Here is a 25,000-nt window from a genome sequence, read left to right on the forward strand (position 1 = left end):
GCTCAGATCGGACTTCATGTAATATTCCACTGCGCTATCATTCAGCGTTACCATGGCAACAGCACCGAACAGACGTTAAAGCCTGTAAACGGTGGAAAAGCAGCTCATCTCACCTTTTTCTCCTCCGTCTGGCTCTAATAATGAAGCTGAGAGCTGATCAGAGTTAATGATCTTCTCAGAGAAGCTCGTTCTGCTCGTTAGTTTGTGCTGATGATGCAGTGAGTAGGAGGAGCTCACTGATTTGAGTCACTGACCTAAACGAGTGTGAACCTTCGAGTCAGAGAGATCGGATTTGAGCAGCGAGGCTTGTAGTGTGAACGTAACCATAGTTACTTTGATAAAACCTGTGACTGAACCTCTCGGTCAAACTTAAATGGTCCAGTAACGGTTTTCTAACAGTTGTTAAATGTTTCCAGTTCCCTTTGAGAGCCTCCAATGTAACAAGAACCCACGAGCATTTATATATATATATATATATATATATATATATATATATATATATATATGATGTACACACTCATTATCTGTATGTGTTATATAAGATACTTATAATATACTTATGGACTGTATATGATATATATGCTCTTGGCCTGAGGCGGACACATATGCGGAGATAACTGAGATTTATTGGGGGCAAATCCATATTCAGGGTCAAGACAGTCCAGGGTCAACGAGCCAACGCGGAGAACAGGAGGGACAGGCATAACAAAAATGAACGGAGGCCGGAAGATCAAACACCATACAACACATCAAACAACACAATACAAAGACCAGCAGCCTAACGTGGGAAAACACAGGGCTTAAATACAACAGGGATGACGAGGGACAACAAGACACAGGGGGCAAACACAGGTGGTTACAATCAAGGGTGGAGTCTAGAAACAAGGGAAGAATCAAAACTATATATATATATGAAACATACACTCACTGACTGTACCTGACATATATGATATATACACTCACTATATGTACATATGATATATATGATATATACACTCACTGACTGTACCTGACATATATGATATATACACTCACTATATGTACATATGATATATATGATATATACACTCACTATATGTACATATGATATATATGATATATACACTCACTGACTGTACCTGACATATATGATATATACACTCACTATATGTACATATGATATATATGATATATACACTCACTATATGTACATATGATATATATGATATATACACTCACTGACTGTACCTGACATATATGATATATACACTCACTATATGTATATATGATATATATGATATATACACTCACTATATGTACATATGATATATATGATATATACACTCACTGACTGTACCTGACATATATGATATATACACTCACTATATGTACATATGATATATATGATATATACACTCACTGACTGTACCTGACATATATGATATATACACTCACTATATGTACATATGATATATATGATATATACACTCACTATATGTATATATGATATATATGATATATACACTCACTATATGTACATATGATATATATGATATATACACTCACTGACTGTACCTGACATATATGATATATACACTCACTATATGTACATATGATATATATGATATATACACTCACTATATGTATATATGATATATATGATATATACACTCACTATATGTACATATGATATATATGATATATACACTCACTATATGTATATATGATATATATGATATATACACTCACTATATGTATATATGATATATATGATATATACACTCTGGAGAATGTTGGCACTGCTCTGACTGGATGTCGACACAATTTGGAAAGGTTGTGTTCACTTTGTGTTCAGGTTCATGAAAACGATGAAAGTAATGCTACTGTTATCAAGTATTAAAGAAATCAATTCTGAGGAAAACCATAATAATATGCGCTGCTTTTTAAACTGAATCTTTCTTCAGGGTCAAATTTCAGCAAATAGGACATGATTCAATGCACTTAACTGCACGAAATATTGCAATGTATTGCGATCAATTATGTTCTAATTATGTTCAGCAAGCAAAATCATCCAAAATCTAATCTAAGACTAATAATGGAACATTTCTCATTTTGAAATGATTTAGCAATATTTTTACATGTCCCTACTAGTTTTTAATAATTATCTCATCATGTCGGCAGAAATCAGCAACATTATCTGCCAACATATCGATATAACTACTTAATACACGTAGCAAAGAGTGAAAAATGTCTAGAAATGACTTAAATATTTCTAAAATATTCTTACAGTCCCCTCAAAATGTGAAAAATGACATGTACTGACCTACTAAGACACATTTTCTTGCAGTGACCGTTTGAATATTCTTATATATGAAGTAGATTCAGTAGCAAACCCTCAATTTCATCAAGAATTCTAAGCGTCTTACGCCAAAGCTTCGTGAAACGGCTCAGAGAAAGGTCGTTACCTTCTGCATCATCATTCGGGATGACAAAAAGAGGTTTCCCTGGATGACGTCACGCTGAGGAATGAGAGAAAGAGACAGAACAGATCCATCTGTGAGAGGAGAACTTACATAAACGCACCCAGATACAGATCACGGGGCATATCTGCGATAGCGGCTGAGTGTAGGCCACACTGATTTCCAGTTGCTATAACAACGTCCGTCTGTAGGTGTAGCCACTTTTATTTACTCCTTTGGACTAAAAACCATGAGTACAGAGCTGGTGAGCTCCATAATGGTGTGTCTATGGGGGCTTTTCTAGCTTTTGTAGCACAGGGCCTCAAAAAAGGCTTGGCTGGAAAGGTCTGGGAGCTTTTGTACTCTTTTGAAACCCTCCTCGTTCTCCAGAGCCGGAGAGAAGCCCCCAAAGCGGGGGCTTTTAACACTCACCGGAGTGTAAACATCGCTGTAAGTGACCATGAGGTCGAGATCAGTGAAGCACAGATAACGTCGTCAGTAGCGGAGGGGGGGGCAGTACTAGTCTGTTAGGGTTGGCGTGCTAATCCTCGCCATATGCTCCAGATGTTTGCTCACTGTAAGCTACTTTGGGCACACACACAAATTCATAGACCCCCCCCCCAGAGGCCCCCAAAGCTGGAGCCAGAATGCATCAGTGTAAATGGATTAAAACACGTCAGCTTCACTGGATGTCTGCGTTATTATCAGAGGTGTTCTGGAGGCCGTGATCACAGCTGTAGGTTAAACGGCATCGCGGCAAGTGAAATGATCTTAATGTAGTCTAATATAATCGAAATCTAATATTTCTGGTTTATTTCAATATTCTTATAGCCTTATTATAAGGTTATGTAACTTCCTTACATACATTAGTAGCTGTTTTAAGTGATTTTCAGCCACGCCATCAGATTTCTAAAACAAGAACCTCTGACATCATTTCACTTGCCCAGATGCCATTTTTTGCTTTTGAAGATATGTGTTCTCTAAGTGAATATACTTAAATATGGCCATTTTTCTTAAATTACTCTGGTAATTTTAGGGCAAAACTTCTAATTATACTGTGAAAATGAATGTGTTACATTAAAATGAAAATTAATGATACATAAAATGTGCCATAACTTTCATACAGGCCAGATTTAGCTTAATTTATTTTCCCCCAGTAAGTTCAATTCACTGCGATGGACTGGCGACCTGTCCAGGGTGTATCCTGGGTGTATCCACTGGGATAGGCTCCAGCACCCCCCCCCCGCGGCCCTATGGGAGAAGTGGCTTAGAAGATGGATGGATGGGTCGTTCAATTCAGCAAATAAACTATATTTGCATGCCCTGTTTTTTGCATCCTCAGCTGAAAATGACTATATACACTGAAAATGAATGAAACGTAATGTAATGTGACTGGAGGGCCCAAACCTCTGCACACATCTGCATGAAGAATAAGCTCTGAAATGGGTCAAAGGACATTGTAAACACTAGAGGAGTCATGTAAACATTCTCTTTCTTTAAAATGCAGGAAATGAACCCGGGACCTCATACATTTAATCCTGTCTGAATCGGGCTTTAATCAAAGAAGCTGTTTCAGAGGTGCAGCTGGAATCATTACGTTCTGATGGAAGATCACGGGAAATGAGTTTACTCTCTTAGTTAATATATGACCATTTGTGCTTAATATGCCCAGCGATGTGAACTAACAAGACAAAGGAGGTCCGTTTTGATTTCAGGTTGAATTTCAGAAACAGAACCCATCAGATTCTCTCCGTACGACTGGAGAACTAGAGCTACAGACCCTCTCTGACACGCACAACTGGGTTCAGACTGACCCCGTTTACAGGGGGCTGGAGGCTGATGCCGAGACTGAGAGGGGGTGAGAGAGAAAGAAGAAAAATGGAGAGGATGGGTGGAGTGAGAGCTGCAGTGAAAGGAGCGGGAGACTGGTTTTCTCAGACGTGCACAGATCATGAGTTTTATTAGATACTTTACAGCCAAACAGGCTGACGGCTGATTTTTAGTGGTCTGTTTTTAAACCTGGAGCTCACACTGTGTGGGCTAAATAAATACGCTGGCAGCACCCTGGCAACCGCATGGCATGCCATAGCAACGACCTAGCAACATCCTAGCAACCACGTGGACTATCATAGCAACCATGTAGTAGCACCCCAGCAACAACATGGAAAACCATAGCTACTACATAGCAGCACCCTGGCAACCGCATAGCATGTCATAGCAACGAACTAGCAACATCGCAGCGACCAACTGGAATGTTAAAGCAACCATGTAGTAGCAACCACATGAAATACCACAACTACTACATAGCAACACCCTAGCAACCATCTTGGGATACCACAGCAACCACCTAAAAACACCCTAGCAACCACCTGGACTATTATAGGAACCATGTAGTAGCACTCTATTAATCACATGCAATACCACAGCTACTACGTAGGAAAACTCTTTAGCAACCATCTGGGATACCACAGCAACGGCCTAAAAACACCCTAGCAACCACTGGACATATTACAGCAACCATGTATTAGCGCCCCAGCAACCACAAGGAATGCCATAGCTACTACGTAGCAATACCCTGGAAACCACATGGCATGTCATAGCAATGACCTAGCAACACCCTAGCAACCACCTGGAATACCACAGCTACTACATTTGAAAACACCCTAGCAACCACCTGGAATATTATAGCAACCATGTAGTAGCACCCCAGCAACCACATGGAATATCCCACCTGTGGTTGGGATAGTGTAGTGGTTAAAACCTCTGCCTTCTACCCACCTGGGTAAACACCCTACACTATACCAATAAGAGTCCCTGGGCAAGACACCTAACACCACCTTGATGATCAAATTGTAAGTTGCTCTGGATAAGAGCGTCAGCCAAATGCCATAAATGTAAATGTAAATATCACAGCTGCTATGTAGCAACACCCTGGCAAACACATGGCATGTCATAGTAATGACCTAGCAACATCCTACCAACCACTTGGAATATCATAGCAACCATGTATTAGCACGCTTAGCAACTACACACCTAAAAGATGCTGGTTTAAGGGTTCTTTAGTAAGGGTTATAGCGCTATTGAAACGTTTTTGTTGCATGGTGAAATTCTTTTTCAGATTGATGGAAAATGTGTTGTATATGGCTCTAAATAGAACCTTATTGTATATGGTTCTATAAAGCACCAAAAATGTCCTATTGACATTGTTACAATAGAAACACCCTTTTTGGTGCTATAAAAACCATACACAACACATACTCCATAAGTCTGAAGAACCACACACAACACATACTCCATAAGTCTGAAGTACCATATACAACACATTCTCCATCAGTCTGAAGAACCATATACAACACATTCTCCATCAGTCTGAAGAACCATATACAACACATTCTTCATCAGTCTGGAGAACCATATACAACACATTCTCCATCAGTCTGAAGAACCATATACAACACATTCTCCATAAGTCTGAAGAACCATATACAACACATTCTGCATCAGTCTGAAGAACCATATACAACACATTCTCCATCAGTCTGAAGAACCATATACAACACATTCTCCATAAGTCTGAAGAACCATATACAACACATTCTGCATCAGTCTGAAGAACCATATACAACACATTCTCCATCAGTCTGAGGAACCATTTCACCCTGCAAAGCATCTATCTGTATAGATCTGACAGTTCTAAATGGAACCACTGCCTTTACTAAAGAACCCTTAAAGAACAATCTTTTGAAATGTGCAGTTGAATGTGTTGAATGTGGTTCTATACACAACTTTGTCACACATGGCTCTGTAAAGCACCAAAATGTTCTTCCATTGTTACAAACTTGGCATAATAGCAGAGCCCTCTGTGGTACCATATAGAACCATATTCAACACGTTCTCCATCAATCTGAGGAACCATTTCACCAGGCAAAGAACCATTTAAGCATGAGGGCACAAGATAAAGAAAAAAGTACAGAAGAAATGGGGCAAAAGAAAGCAGAGCGACGAAGGAGCGAGCAAAGAGGGGGGCAGGGATGATGATGAAAGGAAGACAGGGATGAAGAGAGCAGATGGGGGATGGGGAGATAGAGAGGTGGAGGGATGAGAGTGATGTTACAGTCTGTATCACTCCTTCTCCAAAGCGTCACTCAGAGGAAGTGTGTCAGCTGCACTGTAAACACAGATAAGGCTCAAAATCAGGGACATTAGGATTAGGCCTGAGATTAGGAACTAGAGTCGAGTAATTACCACTATCGTTCTTTCCTTTTTAAGCACAGCCATATTCCTCTATTATTATCTTCTATTATGTTTCTTCAGCCTGTAACGCGGCCCAGATGACAGAGTGCATCATAATTCCCCTCTGGCCAGATGTTTCCTCACTGTACGCTAGTTTAATCCTCTTGAGGGTTCAGGGAAATTTTGCAACATCTTTTGCAAACTTATCTCAAATCGCGTCAACAGGGTCACTTTGGAAAGCAGCCGTGTACACTTGCATACAAAAGTTTGGGTTGATATTCATTTTTAAAAAGTATGGTTCTTCAAAGGTTCTTTACTAAAGACAATGGTTATATATGGGACCACGAATGCTCCAAGAATCACTAATTGGTGGGCCGCGGTATAAGTCCAGACACAGACGCTGTCCTAGGCGTGGCTTTTCTAGCCTTTACTGTAGCTTTAGCATCCAGAGACTCACAGACCAGTCGCATGCATTGTAATGATCACACGTGATGCTACTCAGCCAATCAGATCTGTAGATCACGATGAGCACTGAGACTATGAGTAAGTGACGCCACTTGATCTGATGTTCAGTAAATGTTGGTGAAATCTGACCGAACTGGACTTTATTTGATCTGATGTTCAGTAAATGTTGGTGAAATCTGACTGAACTGGACTTTATTTGATCTGATGTTCAGTAAATGTTGTTGAAATCTGACCGAACTGGACTTTATTTGATCTGATGTTCAGTAAATGTTGTTGAAATCTGACCGAACTGGACTTTATTTGATCTGATGTTCAGTAAATGTTGTTGAAATCTGACCGAACTGGACTTTATTTGATCTGATGTTCAGTAAATGTTGTTGAAATCTGACCGAACTGGACTTTATTTGATCTGATGTTCAGTAAATGTTGTTGAAATCTGACCGAACTGGACTTTATTTGATCTGATGTTCAGTAAATGTTGGTGAAATCTGACCGAACTGGACTTTATTTGATCTGATGTTCAGTAAATGTTGTTGAAATCTGACCGAACTGGACTTTATTTGATCTGATGTTCAGTAAATGTTGGTGAAATCTGACCGAACTGGACTTTATTTGATCTGATGTTCAGTAAATGTTGTTGAAATCTGACCGAACTGGACTTTATTTGATCTGATGTTCAGTAAATGTTGTTGAAATCTGACCGAACTGGACTTTATTTGATCTGATGTTCAGTAAATGTTGTTGAAATCTGACAGAACTGGACTTTATTTGATCTGATGTTCAGTAAATGTTGTTGAAATCTGACCGAACTGGACTTTATTTGATCTGATGTTCAGTAAATGTTGGTGAAATCTGACCGAACTGGACTTTATTTGATCTGATGTTCAGTAAATGTTGTTGAAATCTGACCGAACTGGACTTTATTTGATCTGATGTTCAGTAAATGTTGGTGAAATCTGACCGAACTGGACTTTATTTGATCTGATGTTCAGTAAATGTTGTTGAAATCTGACCGAACTGGACTTTATTTGATCTGATGTTCAGTAAATGTTGTTGAAATCTGACCGAACTGGACTTTATTTGATCTGATGTTCAGTAAATGTTGGTGAAATCTGACCGAACTGGACTTTATTTGATCTGATGTTCAGTAAATGTTGGTGAAATCTGACCGAACTGGACTTTATTTGATCTGATGTTCAGTAAATGTTGTTGAAATCTGACCGAACTGGACTTTATTTGATCTGATGTTCAGTAAATGTTGTTGAAATCTGACAGAACTGGACTTTATTTGATCTGATGTTCAGTAAATGTTGTTGAAATCTGACCGAACTGGACTTTATTTGATCTGATGTTCAGTAAATGTTGTTGAAATCCGACCGAACTGGACTTTATTTGATCTGATGTTCAGTAAATGTTGGTGAAATCTGACCGAACTGGACTTTATTTGATCTGATGTTCAGTAAATGTTGGTGAAATCTGACCGAACTGGACTTTATTTGATCTGATGTTCAGTAAATGGTGTTGAAATCTGACCGAACTGGACTTTATTTGATCTGATGTTCAGTAAATGTTGTTGAAATCCGACCGAACTGGACTTTATTTGATCTGATGTTCAGTAAATGGTGGTGAAATCTGACCAAACTGGACTTTATTTGATCTGATGTTCAGTAAATGTTGGTGAAATCTGACCGAACTGGACTTTATTTGATCTGATGTTCAGTAAATGTTGTTGAAATCTGACCGAACTGGACTTTATTTGATCTGATGTTCAGTAAATGGTGGTGAAATCTGACCAAACTGGACTTTATTTGATCTGATGTTCAGTAAATGTTGGTGAAATCTGACCGAACTGGACTTTATTTGATCTGATGTTCAGTAAATGTTGTTGAAATCTGACCGAACTGGACTTTATTTGATCTGATGTTCAGTAAATGTTGGTGAAATCTGACCGAACTGGACTTTATTTGATCTGATGTTCAGTAAATGTTGTTGAAATCTGACCGAACTGGACTTTATTTGATCTGATGTTCAGTAAATGTTGGTGAAATCTGACCGAACTGGACTTTATTTGATCTGATGTTCAGTAAATGTTGTTGAAATCTGACCGAACTGGACTTTATTTGATCTGATGTTCAGTAAATGTTGTTGAAATCTGACCGAACTGGACTTTATTTGATCTGATGTTCAGTAAATGTTGTTGAAATCTGACAGAACTGGACTTTATTTGATCTGATGTTCAGTAAATGTTGTTGAAATCTGACCGAACTGGACTTTATTTGATCTGATGTTCAGTAAATGTTGTTGAAATCTGACCGAACTGGACTTTATTTGATCTGATGTTCAGTAAATGTTGTTGAAATCTGACCGAACTGGACTTTATTTGATCTGATGTTCAGTAAATGTTGTTGAAATCTGACCGAACTGGACTTTATTTGATCTGATGTTCAGTAAATGTTGTTGAAATCTGACCGAACTGGACTTTATTTGATCTGATGTTCAGTAAATGTTGTTGAAATCTGACCGAACTGGACTTTATTTGATCTGATGTTCAGTAAATGTTGTTGAAATCTGACCGAACTGGACTTTATTTGATCTGATGTTCAGTAAATGTTGGTGAAATCTGACCGAACTGGACTTTATTTGATCTGATGTTCAGTAAATGTTGTTGAAATCTGACCGAACTGGACTTTATTTGATCTGATGTTCAGTAAATGTTGTTGAAATCTGACAGAACTGGACTTTATTTGATCTGATGTTCAGTAAATGTTGTTGAAATCTGACCGAACTGGACTTTATTTGATCTGATGTTCAGTAAATGTTGTTGAAATCCGACCGAACTGGACTTTATTTGATCTGATGTTCAGTAAATGTTGGTGAAATCTGACCGAACTGGACTTTATTTGATCTGATGTTCAGTAAATGTTGGTGAAATCTGACCGAACTGGACTTTATTTGATCTGATGTTCAGTAAATGGTGTTGAAATCTGACCGAACTGGACTTTATTTGATCTGATGTTCAGTAAATGTTGTTGAAATCCGACCGAACTGGACTTTATTTGATCTGATGTTCAGTAAATGGTGGTGAAATCTGACCAAACTGGACTTTATTTGATCTGATGGTCAGTAAATGTTGGTGAAATCTGACCGAACTGGACTTTATTTGATCTGATGTTCAGTAAATGTTGTTGAAATCTGACCGAACTGGACTTTATTTGATCTGATGTTCAGTAAATGGTGGTGAAATCTGACCAAACTGGACTTTATTTGATCTGATGTTCAGTAAATGTTGGTGAAATCTGACCGAACTGGACTTTATTTGATCTGATGTTCAGTAAATGTTGTTGAAATCTGACCGAACTGGACTTTATTTGATCTGATGTTCAGTAAATGTTGGTGAAATCTGACCGAACTGGACTTTATTTGATCTGATATTCAGCTGTCGACTGTATAAGATGCTGATATTCCTACTCGGCTACTTCAGTAAACAGTATATGGCACTGAGTCGTGATGCAGGTTAGACATTATGACAGTCTGGACCTTCGCTTGAGAAAATTTTCTCTAACTGGACATTACTGAATTTTATTTGGTCTGCATGCTTAAATGGTTCTTTGCCTGGTGAGGTGGATCTTCAGGCTGAGGGATAATGTCCTCTATATGGTTCTATAATGCAACAAAAAGGTTTCTGCTATTGTTACCAAGTCAAGCTTTTCACAACAGAAAAACCCTTTTTGGCTCTATACAGAAATATTTTCAAAAACAGCATCAATATGAAGAACCATTTCACCATGCAAAGAACCATTCAAGCACAAAACAGTTCTTGGAGTGTTCTTGGTTATGCCTAGAACCATTGTCGTTACGTAAGAGCCACTGAAGAACCATCTTTTTTTTTAAGAGTTAAGTGCAAATAAGTTAAAGCATCTTCTACACAGAACACAACTCTGCACATTTTATGGCCCAGTTACTGTTTATTTGTTGAATTCAACATATTGGGATAAAATAAAACATAAAATGTGGCCTGTGCAAAAACTAAGGAACATTTTATATGTTAGCTAACCCTAACCTTTTATTTTCTCTATGCTGAGCCTTGGAAAAAAACACTCTTTGCACTAAAATGTGCAGAAAAAATGCCACATTTAGTTTGTTTCCCTGGATTTATTCATTTATTTTCATTTTCATTAAAAATGTCATTTGGCCTGGTTTATTAAAACAAAACTGTATGTGGCTTTTGCTTGCTGGCTAACAAACAACACCTTCAGACATTCAAAGCATGACTGAGCAAAAAAAAACAACGATTAGCTACCTAACCAGCTTACATTTAGCTACACTGTATTTCCAAAAGTATTCAGTCACCCTTTCAAATCACTGAGTTCAGGTGTTCCGGTCACTTCCATGGCCACAGGTGTATAAAGCCGAGCCCCTAGGCCTGCAGACTGCTTCTACAGACATTAGTGAAAGAATGGGTCGCTCTCAGGAGCTCAGTGAACTCCAGCGTGGTGCCGTGATCGGACGCCACCTGTGCAGCAAGTCCAGTCGTGAAATTTCCTCACTACTAAATATTCCACAGTCCACTGTCAGTGGGATTATAACAAAGTGGAAGCGATTGGGAACGACAGCAACTCAGCCACGAAGTGGTCGGCCACGTAAAATGACAGAGCGGTCAGCGGATGCTGAGGGGCATAGTGCGCAGAGGTCACCGACTTTCTGCAGAGTCCATCACTACAGACCTCCAAACTTCATGTGGCCTTCAGATCAGCTCAAGAACAGCGTAGAGAGCTTCATGGAATGGGTTTCCATGGCCGAGCAGCTGCATCCAAGCCTTACATCACCAAGCGCAATGCAAAGCGTGGAATGCAGTGGAGTAAAGCGCCGCCACTGGACTCTAGAGCAGTGGAGACGAGTTCTCTGGAGTGACCAATCACGCTTCTCCATCTGGGAATCCGATGGACGAGTCTGGGTTTGCCAGTTGCCAGGAGACGGTACTTGTCTGACTGCATTGTGCTGAGTGTAAAGTTTGGTGGAGGGGGGATCATGGTGTGGAGGTGTTTTTCAGGAGTTGGGCTCGGCCCCTTAGTTCCAGTGAAAGGAACTCTTAAAGCTTCAGCACCAAGAGATTTTGGACAATTTCACGCTCCCAACTTTGTGGGAACAGTTTGGGGACGGCCCCTTCCTGCTCCAACATGACTGCACACCAGTGCACAAAGCAGGTCCATAAAGACGTGGATGAGCCAGTTTAGTGTTGAAGAACTTGACTGGCCTGCACAGAGTCCTGACCTCAACCCCATAGAACTCCTTTGGGATGAATTAGAGCGGAGACTGTGAGCCAGGCCTTCTCGTCCAACATCAGTGTCTGACCTCACAAATGCGCTTCTGGAAGAACGGTCAAAAATTCCCATAAACACTCCTAACCCTTGTGGAAAGCCTTCCCAGAAGAGCTGAAGCTGTTATAGCTGCAAAGGGTGGGCCGACATCATATTAAACCCTATGGATTAAGAATGGGATCTCACTCAGGTTCATATGCGTGTGAAGCCGGACGAACGAATACTTTTGGAAATGTAGTGCACATCAGCACATTTACATTATAAACTGTGTAACCGATGAAGCTAAGTACCTTTAAGGTTAGCTGCAGCTAATGCAGTTGCCCAGAGACTGTACGCTGCAGCGCTAGCTAAGTAGCTTGTCTGAAGCTAATGAAGTGGGTTCAGGCTTGAGGAACTCAGTCCAGCAATGCTAATGTTATTTAGCTGATTGGCTCACTGTGTGAATGTGTGCATTTTTATTAATGTTCCTAAAGATAAACACGGAGATGGGAAGAAGAAAGCGGAGTTCTCACCTCAGTCAGCGAGGAGGTTCATCTCCGTGATGAAAACGGTCGACTCAAAGGCCTGAAAACCAGACAGAGAAGTTCATTAGAATTCAGAACCATTTGTCACTGAGTTTTGCACACTGTGAAATTAGACCTCTGCATTTAACCCATCCATGCAGCGAAACACCACATGCATGCACTAGTGAGCACACACACTTGCCCGGAGCAGTGGGCAGCCCTATCCACGGCGCCTGGAGAGCAACCGGGGGTTAGGCGTCTTTCTCAAGGGCACTTCAGTCATGGACTGTTAGCTCAGGGGATCGAACCGGCAACCTTCCGGTCACAGGGCCAGTTCCTTAACCTCCAGCCCACGACTGTATTAGAGCTAACACACCAAATTTGGGCTTTACATTAGAGTTATTCCATGACATTAGAGTTAATATAATAGTGTTAATTATGCAAGATACACTGCTACAACCACAAGCAAGAGGAAATGGCACCCCCCCACTTGTATGCTTTTTATATAGTGCCTGTGTACCATGATTTATCTTAATATGCCTATTTATTATTTCCTCTTCGCCCCTCATGATTAAACAGGCTGTTTGTTCCATCACTCTGTTACTGTTACGTATTGGTTGGTTAGTGTAGTGGGTAACACCTCTGCCTTTTACACTGTAGACTGGGGTTCAATCCCCACGTGGCTAAGCGCCCTACACTATACCAATAAGAGTCCTTGGGAAAGACTCTTAACACCACCTTCGCCTCCCTGTGTAAAAAAAATAAAGAAATAATTGTAAGTCGCTCTGGATAAGAGCGTCAGCCAAATGCCACAAATGTACTTTAAGTATGCATGTACCACCCCAATTCCAGAAAAGTTGGGATGCTGTGCAAAATGTAAATAAAAACAGAATGCAATGAATTGAAATTCTCACAGACCCATATTTTAATGACAAAAGAACATAGAACACATATCAGATGCTGAAAGTGAGACATTTTACCATGTCATGTAAAACATTAACTCGTTTAGCGCTTGATGGCAGCAACAAATCTCAAAAAAGTTGGGACAGGGGCAACAAAAGGTGGGAAAAGTAAGTGGTACTAATAAAAAAACCAACCAAACCACATGACTGGGCATAAACAGAGCGTTTAAGGGAGGCAGAGTCTGTCAGAAGCAAAGATGGGCGGAGGTTCACCAATCTGTGAAAAACTGCATCTGAAAATTATGAAACAATTTCAGAAAAAATGTTCCTAAATGTAAAACTCAAAGATTTTGGACTTCCCGCCTGCTAGAGTACATAATATCATCAAAACATTGGAGAAATTTCTGTACATAAGGTACAACAAGGCCAACAATCAATACTGGATGCTCGTGATCGTCGGGCTCTCAGGCAGCACTGCATTCAAAACAGGCCTGATTCTGTACTGGAAATCGCTGCATGGGCTCAGGAGCAGTCCTAGAAATCACTGTCTGTAAACATACTTCACAGTGCAATCCACAAATGCAAGTGAAAGCTGCGTCAAACAAAGGAGACACCACATATAAGCTGTATCCAGAAACACTGCCACCTTCTCTGGGCCCAAGCTAGGCGAAGTGGAAAAGTGTCCTGTGGTCCAGCAAATCAAAGTTGGAAATTCTTTTTGGAAATCATGGATGCTGCACCCTCCGGGCTAAAGACCTCCCAGCAAAGTTCGAAATGAGCTAATATTATTCATGAAATGGTAAAATGTCTCACTTTCAACATCTGACATGTGTTCTATGTTCTACTGTGAATAAAATATGGGTCTATGAGATTTGCAAATCTTATTTTTTATTTACATTTATTATTATTTTTTCAGAATTAAGGTTGTAAATGACCTCAGTTCTGATTGGTCAGCCTGAATTGTGCTTCATTCAAAAAGCACTCCATGTCATATCACTCCTTATAACTTCAGTGTGAGTGGGATGCACATGGATGTATGTAAATACAGTGTGTTTTTTCTGAAGTCACAAAAATAATGAATCCAAAATGAGCCATAGATTAGTTCTTCTGAAATGTGTTGTTTATATGCTACATATACTACATACTGTGTTGGGCCTTAAAGTCAGTGTTAGCCTACTGTGGGGTCTCTATGTGCACCAACACAAATGAAGCTGTAGAGCCAAATGTGATCTGGTAGGACGTGAGGAAAGAGCCTAAATGTGTTTATTGATCGGCGCTGTGATCTATCTCGGCCTCTTGAATTATTAATGTCTGTGTGGCCTCTGACCCTGCGTTCAGTTCTCCCCTGAGGCCTGCTGTCTCCACTGTTGAGTAAGACTCAGATATTTGACTGTAGGGCTGAGAAAGGGTATGATCTAATGACTAGAACCAGGCCTCTGAGGACATTTCAGCATTTTGGAGATCTCCATTAGCATTAGCGATGGTCCTGGGTTTGAGTCTATGGAAAAAAATGAACGGGCTCAGAAATCGTTCTTAAATCGTGCTCTCTGGAAACCTGCTGGAAAAATTTGCCCTACATGCATTTCCCCCCAAATACCTCTCATGTTTGAATTCACTAAGTGGCCAAATTAGGTACGAGCTAACTCATGAAGACAGTTACACTGGCATGTGTCAACGCTGAGCAGTAACGTTCATAATTTTACTGGGGAACTTTTCATTTAGGGCAAATTCAGTGCCTCCAGAGGCAGTATAAGAAGAGGCTGGCCACTTCCTGTTTCTCTTGTTTTATCAATAATATGAGTGCAACACACCAGAAGGCCTCAATGAACGGACGTGTGTGGAGCTAAACGGCCAAAAACGAAAACAAACATGTTTTACAACCTTTGGTGCAGAACCTTCCGCTGATACTGGAAAGTCAAAGGATGCATTAGAAAACCAACGGAAGCTCACCTGACCGCTGATTCACTGGCATTACTACTACTGACCGCTGATTCACTGGCATTACTACTACTGACCGCTGATTCACTGGAATTACTACTACTGACCGCTGATTCACTGGAATTACTACTACTGACCGCTGATTCACTGGCATTACTACTACTGACCGCTGATTCACTGGCATTACTACTACTGACCGCTGATTCACTGGAATTACTACTACTGACCGCTGATTCACTGGCATTACTACTACTGACCGCTGATTCACTGGAATTACTACTACTGACCGCTGATTCACTGGCATTACTACTACTGACCGCTGATTCACTGGAATTACTACTACTGACCGCTGATTCACTGGCATTACTACTACTGACCGCTGATTCACTGGCATTACTACTACTGACCGCTGATTCACTGGAATTACTACTACTGACCGCTGATTCACTGGCATTACTACTACTGACCGCTGATTCACTGGAATTACTACTACTGACCGCTGATTCACTGGCATTACTACTACTGACCGCTGATTCACTGTAATTACTACTACTGACCGCTGATTCACTGGCATTACTACTACTGACCGCTGATTCACTGGCATTACTACTACTGACCGCTGATTCACTGGAATTACTACTACTGACCGCTGATTCACTGGCATTACTACTACTGACCGCTGATTCACTGGAATTACTACTACTGACCGCTGATTCACTGGCATTACTACTACTGACCGCTGATTCACTGGAATTACTACTACTGACCGCTGATTCACTGGCATTACTACTACTGACCGCTGATTCACTGGAATTACTACTACTGACCGCTGATTCACTGGCATTACTACTACTGACCGCTGATTCACTGGCATTACTACTACTGACCGCTGATTCACTGGAATTACTACTACTGACCGCTGATTCACTGGAATTACTACTACTGACCGCTGATTCACTGGAATTACTACTACTGACCGCTGATTCACTGGCATTACTACTACTGACCGCTGATTCACTGGCATTACTACTACTGACCGCTGATTCACTGGAATTACTACTACTGACCGCTGATTCACTGGCATTACTACTACTGACCGCTGATTCACTGGAATTACTACTACTGACCGCTGATTCACTGGCATTACTACTACTGACCGCTGATTCACTGGAATTACTACTACTGACCGCTGATTCACTGGCATTACTACTACTGACCGCTGATTCACTGGAATTACTACTACTGACCGCTGATTCACTGGAATTACTACTACTGACCGCTGATTCACTGGCATTACTACTACTGACCGCTGATTCACTGGAATTACTACTACTGACCGCTGATTCACTGGCATTACTACTACTGACCGCTGATTCACTGGAATTACTACTACTGACCGCTGATTCACTGGCATTACTACTACTGACCGCTGATTCACTGGAATTACTACTACTGACCGCTGATTCACTGGCATTACTACTACTGACCGCTGATTCACTGGAATTACTACTACTGACCGCTGATTCACTGGCATTACTACTACTGACCGCTGATTCACTGGAATTACTACTACTGACCGCTGATTCACTGGCATTACTACTACTGACCGCTGATTCACTGGCATTACTACTACTGACCGCTGATTCACTGGAATTACTACTACTGACCGCTGATTCACTGGCATTACTACTACTGACCGCTGATTCACTGGAATTACTACTACTGACCGCTGATTCACTGGAATTACTACTACTGACCGCTGATTCACTGGAATTACTACTACTGACCGCTGATTCACTGGCATTACTACTACTGACCGCTGATTCACTGGAATTACTACTACTGACCGCTGATTCACTGGAATTACTACTACTGACCGCTGATTCACTGGCATTACTACTACTGACCGCTGATTCACTGGCATTACTACTACTGACCGCTGATTCACTGGAATTACTACTACTGACCGCTGATTCACTGGCATTACTACTACTGACCGCTGATTCACTGGAATTACTACTACTGACCGCTGATTCACTGGCATTACTACTACTGACCGCTGATTCACTGGCATTACTACTACTGACCGCTGATTCACTGGCATTACTACTACTGACCGCTGATTCACTGGCATTACTACTACTGACCGCTGATTCACTGGCATTACTACTACTGACCGCTGATTCACTGGAATTACTACTACTGACCGCTGATTCACTGGCATTACTACTACTGACCGCTGATTCACTGGCATTACTACTACTGACCGCTGATTCACTGGAATTACTACTACTGACCGCTGATTCACTGGCATTACTACTACTGACCGCTGATTCACTGGAATTACTACTACTGACCGCTGATTCACTGGCATTACTACTACTGACCGCTGATTCACTGGAATTACTACTACTGACCGCTGATTCACTGGCATTACTACTACTGACCGCTGATTCACTGGAATTACTACTACTGACCGCTGATTCACTGGAATTACTACTACTGACCGCTGATTCACTGGCATTACTACTACTGACCGCTGATTCACTGGAATTACTACTACTGACCGCTGATTCACTGGCATTACTACTACTGACCGCTGATTCACTGGCATTACTACTACTGACCGCTGATTCACTGGAATTACTACTACTGACCGCTGATTCACTGGCATTACTACTACTGACCGCTGATTCACTGGCATTACTACTACTGACCGCTGATTCACTGGAATTACTACTACTGACCGCTGATTCACTGGCATTACTACTACTGACCGCTGATTCACTGGAATTACTACTACTGACCGCTGATTCACTGGCATTACTACTACTGACCGCTGATTCACTGGCATTACTACTACTGACCGCTGATTCACTGGAATTACTACTACTGACCGCTGATTCACTGGAATTACTACTACTGACCGCTGATTCACTGGCATTACTACTACTGACCGCTGATTCACTGGAATTACTACTACTGACCGCTGATTCACTGGCATTACTACTACTGACCGCTGATTCACTGGCATTACTACTACTGACCGCTGATTCACTGGAATTACTACTACTGACCGCTGATTCACTGGCATTACTACTACTGACCGCTGATTCACTGGAATTACTACTACTGACCGCTGATTCACTGGCATTACTACTACTGACCGCTGATTCACTGGAATTACTACTACTGACCGCTGATTCACTGGCCATTACTACTACTGACCGCTGATTCACTGGCATTACTACTACTGACCGCTGATTCACTGGAATTACTACTACTGACCGCTGATTCACTGGCATTACTACTACTGACCGCTGATTCACTGGAATTACTACTACTGACCGCTGATTTCACTGGCATTACTACTACTGACCGCCTTGATTTCACTGGAATTACTACTACTGACCGCTGATTCACTGGAATTACTACTACTGACCGCTGATTCACTGGCATTACTACTACTGACCGCTGATTCACTGGAATTACTACTACTGACCGCTGATTTCACTGGCATTACTACTACTGACCGCTGATTCACTGGAATTACTACTACTGACCGCTGATTCACTGGCATTACTACTACTGACCGCTGATTCACTGGCATTACTACTACTGACCGCTGATTCACTGGCATTACTACTACTGACCGCTGATTCACTGGAATTACTACTACTGACCGCTGATTCACTGGCATACTACTACTGACCGCTGATTCACTGGCATTACTACTATGACCGCTGATTCACTGGAATTACTACTACTGACCGCCTGATTCACTGGAATACTACTACTGACCGCTGATTCACTGGCATTACTACTACTGACCGCTGATTCACTGGCATTACTACTACTGACCGCTGATTCACTGCATTACTACTACTGACCGCTGATTCACTGGCATTACTACTACTGACGCTGATTCACTGGCATTACTACTACTGACCGCTGATTCACTGGCATTACTACTACTGACCGCTGATTCACTGGAATTACTACTACTGACCGCTGATTCACTGGCATTACTACTACTGACCGCTGATTCACTGGCATTACTACTACTGACCGCTGATTCACTGGCATTACTACTACTGGTAGTGGTATTACTGTGGTATTACTGGTATTACTATTAGTGGTATTACTCTTAATTAATGCTGATCGGCTGGTGAGCTAATCAGCTCATAGGCACTTTGACATTTCTGGGGGAAAGTCCTCATCACACCAGAAGCTTGAATGAAAAAACAACTTCTCTTCAGTTCTGATGGCGTCTCAGATGACGATGATCAAAGGAAAAATGTTTGTGCAACTCGGAGGAATGAAGGAAACGTCGTCATGCTGAGGGGACATGTCTGCTGAATAACATTACACTGAATGCAGGTCAGTTCAGATCCACTCGTACCAGCACAACACACACTAACACACCACCACGTCAGTGTTACTGCAGTGCTGAGAATGACCCACCACCCAAACAGTACCTGCTCTGTGAGGGTCCATGGGGGTCCTGACCACTGAAGAACAGGGTAACAGAGTATCAGAGAAACAGATGGACTACAGTCTGTAACTGTAGAACTACAGAGAGCAGCTATACGGTCAGTGGAGCTGATAAAGTGGACAGTGAGCGGAGAAACGAGGAGGTGGTCAGAACGTTAGGCCTGACCGGTGTAGTCATGCTGTTGTTTATGTATCCATAAGGCCATGCAGTGTTCAAAGGGTTAGATAACACACACTGTCTGTCATTTCTCAGGCTTACAGCGTCCCTGAGTCTCCACTCAGAGCGAAGAAACCGCCTTTGTTCAGTTCCGCCTTTCGCCAAGATTATTTATAGCTTCTGCAGCTGCTGGAGAACCGAGCCGTGGCTCTGTGTGCACAGAGAGGTTCGCTCCGAGAGCTGAAACACGCCTCCAACACAGCACTCGGTTCTCCTGATCATCAGTTTCCACTTAGTAATCAGAGGACTAACCAGTTTTTCTATGTAACCATCACTCAGCGCTCAGTGCTGATAACAATTTGACTGATTGTGTTCGTACACTCTTAAAAAATGGTTCTAAAAGGTTTCTGTAGTAAATACAATGGTTCTATTTAGAACAATGAGCCATCCACACCCTCAACTGGTTCTTTGCATGGTGAAGTGGTTCCTCAGGCTGATGGAGCATGTGTTATATTTGGTTCTATACAGCACATTTTTGAAAACAGCTCTAAACAGCACTAAAAAAGGTTCTGTTGTTCCAAGCTTCACATTGTAACGATAGCAGAACCCTTTTAGCGCTTTTGGAGTTGTGGACTGATTAAGTCGAATTGGAACTCTTTGGCCACAAGCAGCATCTGATGAAAAGAACACCTTGCCAACCATTAAGCAAGGGGGCAAACTGAGCGATAAGACCGATAAGACTGACCGATGTCTCATTTTTCTTTGGACAGGGACGATATTAAAACGCGCTACACCGTTTGAAGGCAGTTGTCTTTTATGTTGTATGGAATTTTCATGATGAATGGACCAATAGAAATGCTCCAAAATAGCTTGAAACAATCGATACATGAAATTACATCCATCAGGAGTCTCTGATACTCTGTTCTTCGGTGGTCAGGACCCCCATGGACCCTCACAGAGCAGGTACTGTTTGGGTGGTGGATCATTGGTCCTTCATCAGTGGTCACAGGACGCTGCCCACTGGACGCTGCTGGCTAGATATTTTTGGTTGGTGGACTATTCCCAGTCCAGCAGCGACACTGAGGTGCTTAAAAACTCCAGCAGCACTGCTGTGTCTGATCCACTCAGACCAGCACAACACACACTAACACACCACCACCACGTCAGTGGTACTGCAGTGCTGAGAATGACCCACCACCCAAACAGTACCTGCTCTGTGAGGGTCCATGGGGGTCCTGACCACTGATTAATTAATTAATTAAGAATGTTTTTGCCTTTTACTGTAAAGTTACTGTTCTGAACATACTTGTTTTTTCTGTGTAATGAACAAACACAAACTGATGTACTGTAAGACCTCTTAGGTCCACACATGATGCATGTGTCCCCATCACTGATAACTAAGAGTCAACTGATGTCGCGGAGGTCGAACGTGGGCGACGCAGATTTCAGAACACAGTACTGCTGATGAGGAACTGATGGGGAACTGTGGGCATCTTCATTCTCAGATTACGTAACACACTCACAGCAGAAGAAGCTGGTATGTGGAAGGTGAATCTGCTCTCCTGCATGTTTCCCACGTCACCAGGCGAAAGAGAGGAGCTGAGCCCTAAAAATATCCCAGCGCATCTTACAGCGTTGTGCATCTGAGAAACCCTCACACTCCTCTCGCTGTCTTACATAACATCACACAGCCGTTACTATGGCGAAGGAGGCCTCTGCAGTCCACCTCGACGCAGCGACGCGAAACACAGCCATAAAATGAGCACTGCAGTCTCAGATATACAGCACAAAAAGTTTGGAAACGTCTGATCTCAGCCTCAGAAGCTCCTCCCACACACAGTGGACGTGTCTATTGCTTTAATCGTGGCCATAAATATTGGGATTTTGTTGTGTACAGTCAAATCAGAAAATAACAGTGACACTAAATGGCTGTGCGCTTGGCGATCCTGTACAAAAGCTGATGCTTTTATTTTACATGCACACTGGTACAAACAAATGTATTCCATGTTCCTTTTAAGGACTTTTAACACTGAGCTTTTATTTTATAAGACAAACATTTCTTTAGGAAAGTGGTCACACTACACAATGACGTCATTCTGCCCTTTCAAAACACAGACGTTTCCTTTTTTTCACATTTTATTGCCATCATTTTAATACTATAAGGTTTGTCCAGTAGGGGGAGCAGTGACTCAAACTGCTCCCCCACAGCGATTGGCTCACTGACAGCTGTCGTTTTATGGACTCCTCACTGGAACGTCCTCTATATTGCTACAAGTATTCGCTCGTCTGGCTTCTCACGCATATGAACTTGAGTGCCATCCCATTCTTAATCCATAGGGTTTAATACGACGTCGGCCCATAACTGGTTACGATCACACTACAAGCCTCGCTGCTCAAATCCGGTCTCTCTGACTCAAAGGTTCACACTCGTTTAGGTCAGTGACTCAAATCTGTCATTAATGTGAGGAACCGGCCTGAAATGAGCCTCATGAGCTCCTCCTGCTCAGTAACGTCACGTGACTGAATCACTGCATCATCAGCACAAACTAACGAGCAGAAAAAGCTGAAAAAGCACCGGAATTCTGATCTGAGCATCAACATTAAGCTCACAGGGCCACGAATCGGATACGTATCCGATTTGGGACCACATATGAAAGATCAGATTTGTGTCCACACAGCCCAAAAAACACTCTCCTGAAACCGTGTTGAGTTGATAAGTTTTGCCTTATGCTAATTGATGGCATATACACTCACAGGCCACTTTATTAGGTACCCCTTGCTAGTAAAAGGCTGGACCCCCTTTTGCCTTCAGAACTGCTTTAATTCTTCGTGACTTTCAACAAGGTGTTGGAAACGTTCCTCAGAGATTTTGGTTGGTTATTTGAGTTCCTGTTGCCTGTTGTTGTGTGTATTTTTCAGTTGTTGACATTGTTGACATCATTTAAAAGTGCCAGCTGCCCTTTACATTGTGTATAAATTTCATGAAGAATGGATCAAAAGAAACGGCCCAAAATGACCTCTAAAAAATCTGGTTCCACTGACTTCCATTAAAGTAAGTATTGAGTATTAGAGTTGGTTACCTGTACAGGCCCAGAAATTAAAATACATTTCTGCAAAATCGCGTTCTACACTCGTCTAATCCCTACACAGTCCGCACCACTGCTTTTGAAGATGGACAGGGAGCCGCAGTGACCCCCCCTTTGGGCGGCCACTGGGGGCAGAAAGCTGGTTAGTGTGTAAGCTGCTCTGAGCCCCAAATGACACAGATTTGAAATGGAATTGAAGTCAGTCAAAAACTGGATTTACTGAACGGAGAGGGATGTGGAGGATGGCCTGCGTGCAAAGCCAAACAATCCATAAGATAAAGTAAGCAAAATAAATCACGATGCACCAAGACGACACAATACAGTCCATTTTTCTGAGCTTTGGAAAAAAGAGAGATAGATGAAAAACTCTCCGTACGATTTTATGTTGAACATTAGCAAAAATAAAACTGTTTAAAAAAGATTGGGAGGAGAAATCTGGTGTAAATAAATGATGTCTAATCTAATTAGCCACTTGTTAAAAGGCAGTTAATGTACACCAGTTGTTGTTATTGTTGTTGCTGTTGTTGATGTTGTTTACAGGCTTTCTATAACTGGCCTGAATGGTTCTTTATTATGATCCATGCAGTTGTTCGGTGCTCAAGACATACCAATGACATCCATCACATATTTAGGAAAAAACATCATAAAAAATCTATCACAATAATGAAGAAATATATCGTCCACCCCTGATTGGAACTGAACTGAGTGGTCCTCAGTAATGCGCACTGGGCATCATTCACCAACATTTTAATACATTTCGCTGTTTTCGGAACAAAATGCTGTTTACAGGAGAAGGAAAAAGTCAATGTAAGTCAATGGAACCAGACATATTTCTAATCAATCATAATTCTAATCACAACATAAAGGACGAAAGGTGTTTTCAAATTATGCAAAAAACTGGAAAACAACAAAAATGGAGATACAAGGTTTTTTATTCCGGCAGTAGCGATTTGTTCCTAAATGTGTTCTTGAGAAAGAAAAAGTCCTAAGTTCCTGAGAAAAAGTCTCAAAGTTCTCAAAGCGCAGATCTGTTCTCACCTTTGAGCTCTTGAGTGTGTAGATTCGGTTCTTGCCTAAGAACAAACCCCAGATAAGAAAAACACTGGGGAACGTCAGAATCTTCGTAAAAACTTCGTTAGTCAGACTTCCTAAATACATCGTAAATAATGTGGAACAGATACAGCTGGAGCACCATGACCATTCAGAACGGTCAGTATACTGACAGTGTAAAGACAGCACTGCACAGCATCGTTATTCCCCAGTCATCCAGGAATCAATACAGTGGACCAGTTGGTCACATTAGTGAATGGAAAAGCCTTTTGAAGGCAGCTCTGAACTCCCGCCGGGGAAACCAATACATGCAATTACACTGTTTTTTTTCCTCTATGTTAAGTTATTGCTTGTGTGTAATACAGAGGGAAATGAATGGCTTTAATCTGACGCTGCAGCTACTCGGGCTGAAAGTG

General features: G+C 41.5%; 1 protein-coding gene across 1 annotated transcript in view; it reads right to left on the reverse strand.

Annotated features, from left to right (window-relative positions):
- Positions 1 to 25,000, reverse strand: part of LOC108410878 (dematin-like) — an 81,016-nt gene that overhangs the window by 29,996 nt on the left and 26,020 nt on the right. The window contains exons 2-3 of the mRNA XM_037535984.1: positions 12,967 to 13,018; positions 2,445 to 2,498 (exon numbers count right to left, since the gene is read on the reverse strand). Of these exons, the coding sequence (XP_037391881.1) occupies positions 2,445 to 2,459 (15 nt within the window). The 5' untranslated portion in view covers positions 2,460 to 2,498; positions 12,967 to 13,018. The remainder of the gene's footprint in view (positions 1 to 2,444; positions 2,499 to 12,966; positions 13,019 to 25,000) is intronic.

The sequence above is a fragment of the Pygocentrus nattereri genome, chromosome 29 (genome assembly GCF_015220715.1).
Source record: "Pygocentrus nattereri isolate fPygNat1 chromosome 29, fPygNat1.pri, whole genome shotgun sequence".
Lineage (NCBI taxonomy): Eukaryota > Metazoa > Chordata > Actinopteri > Characiformes > Serrasalmidae > Pygocentrus > Pygocentrus nattereri.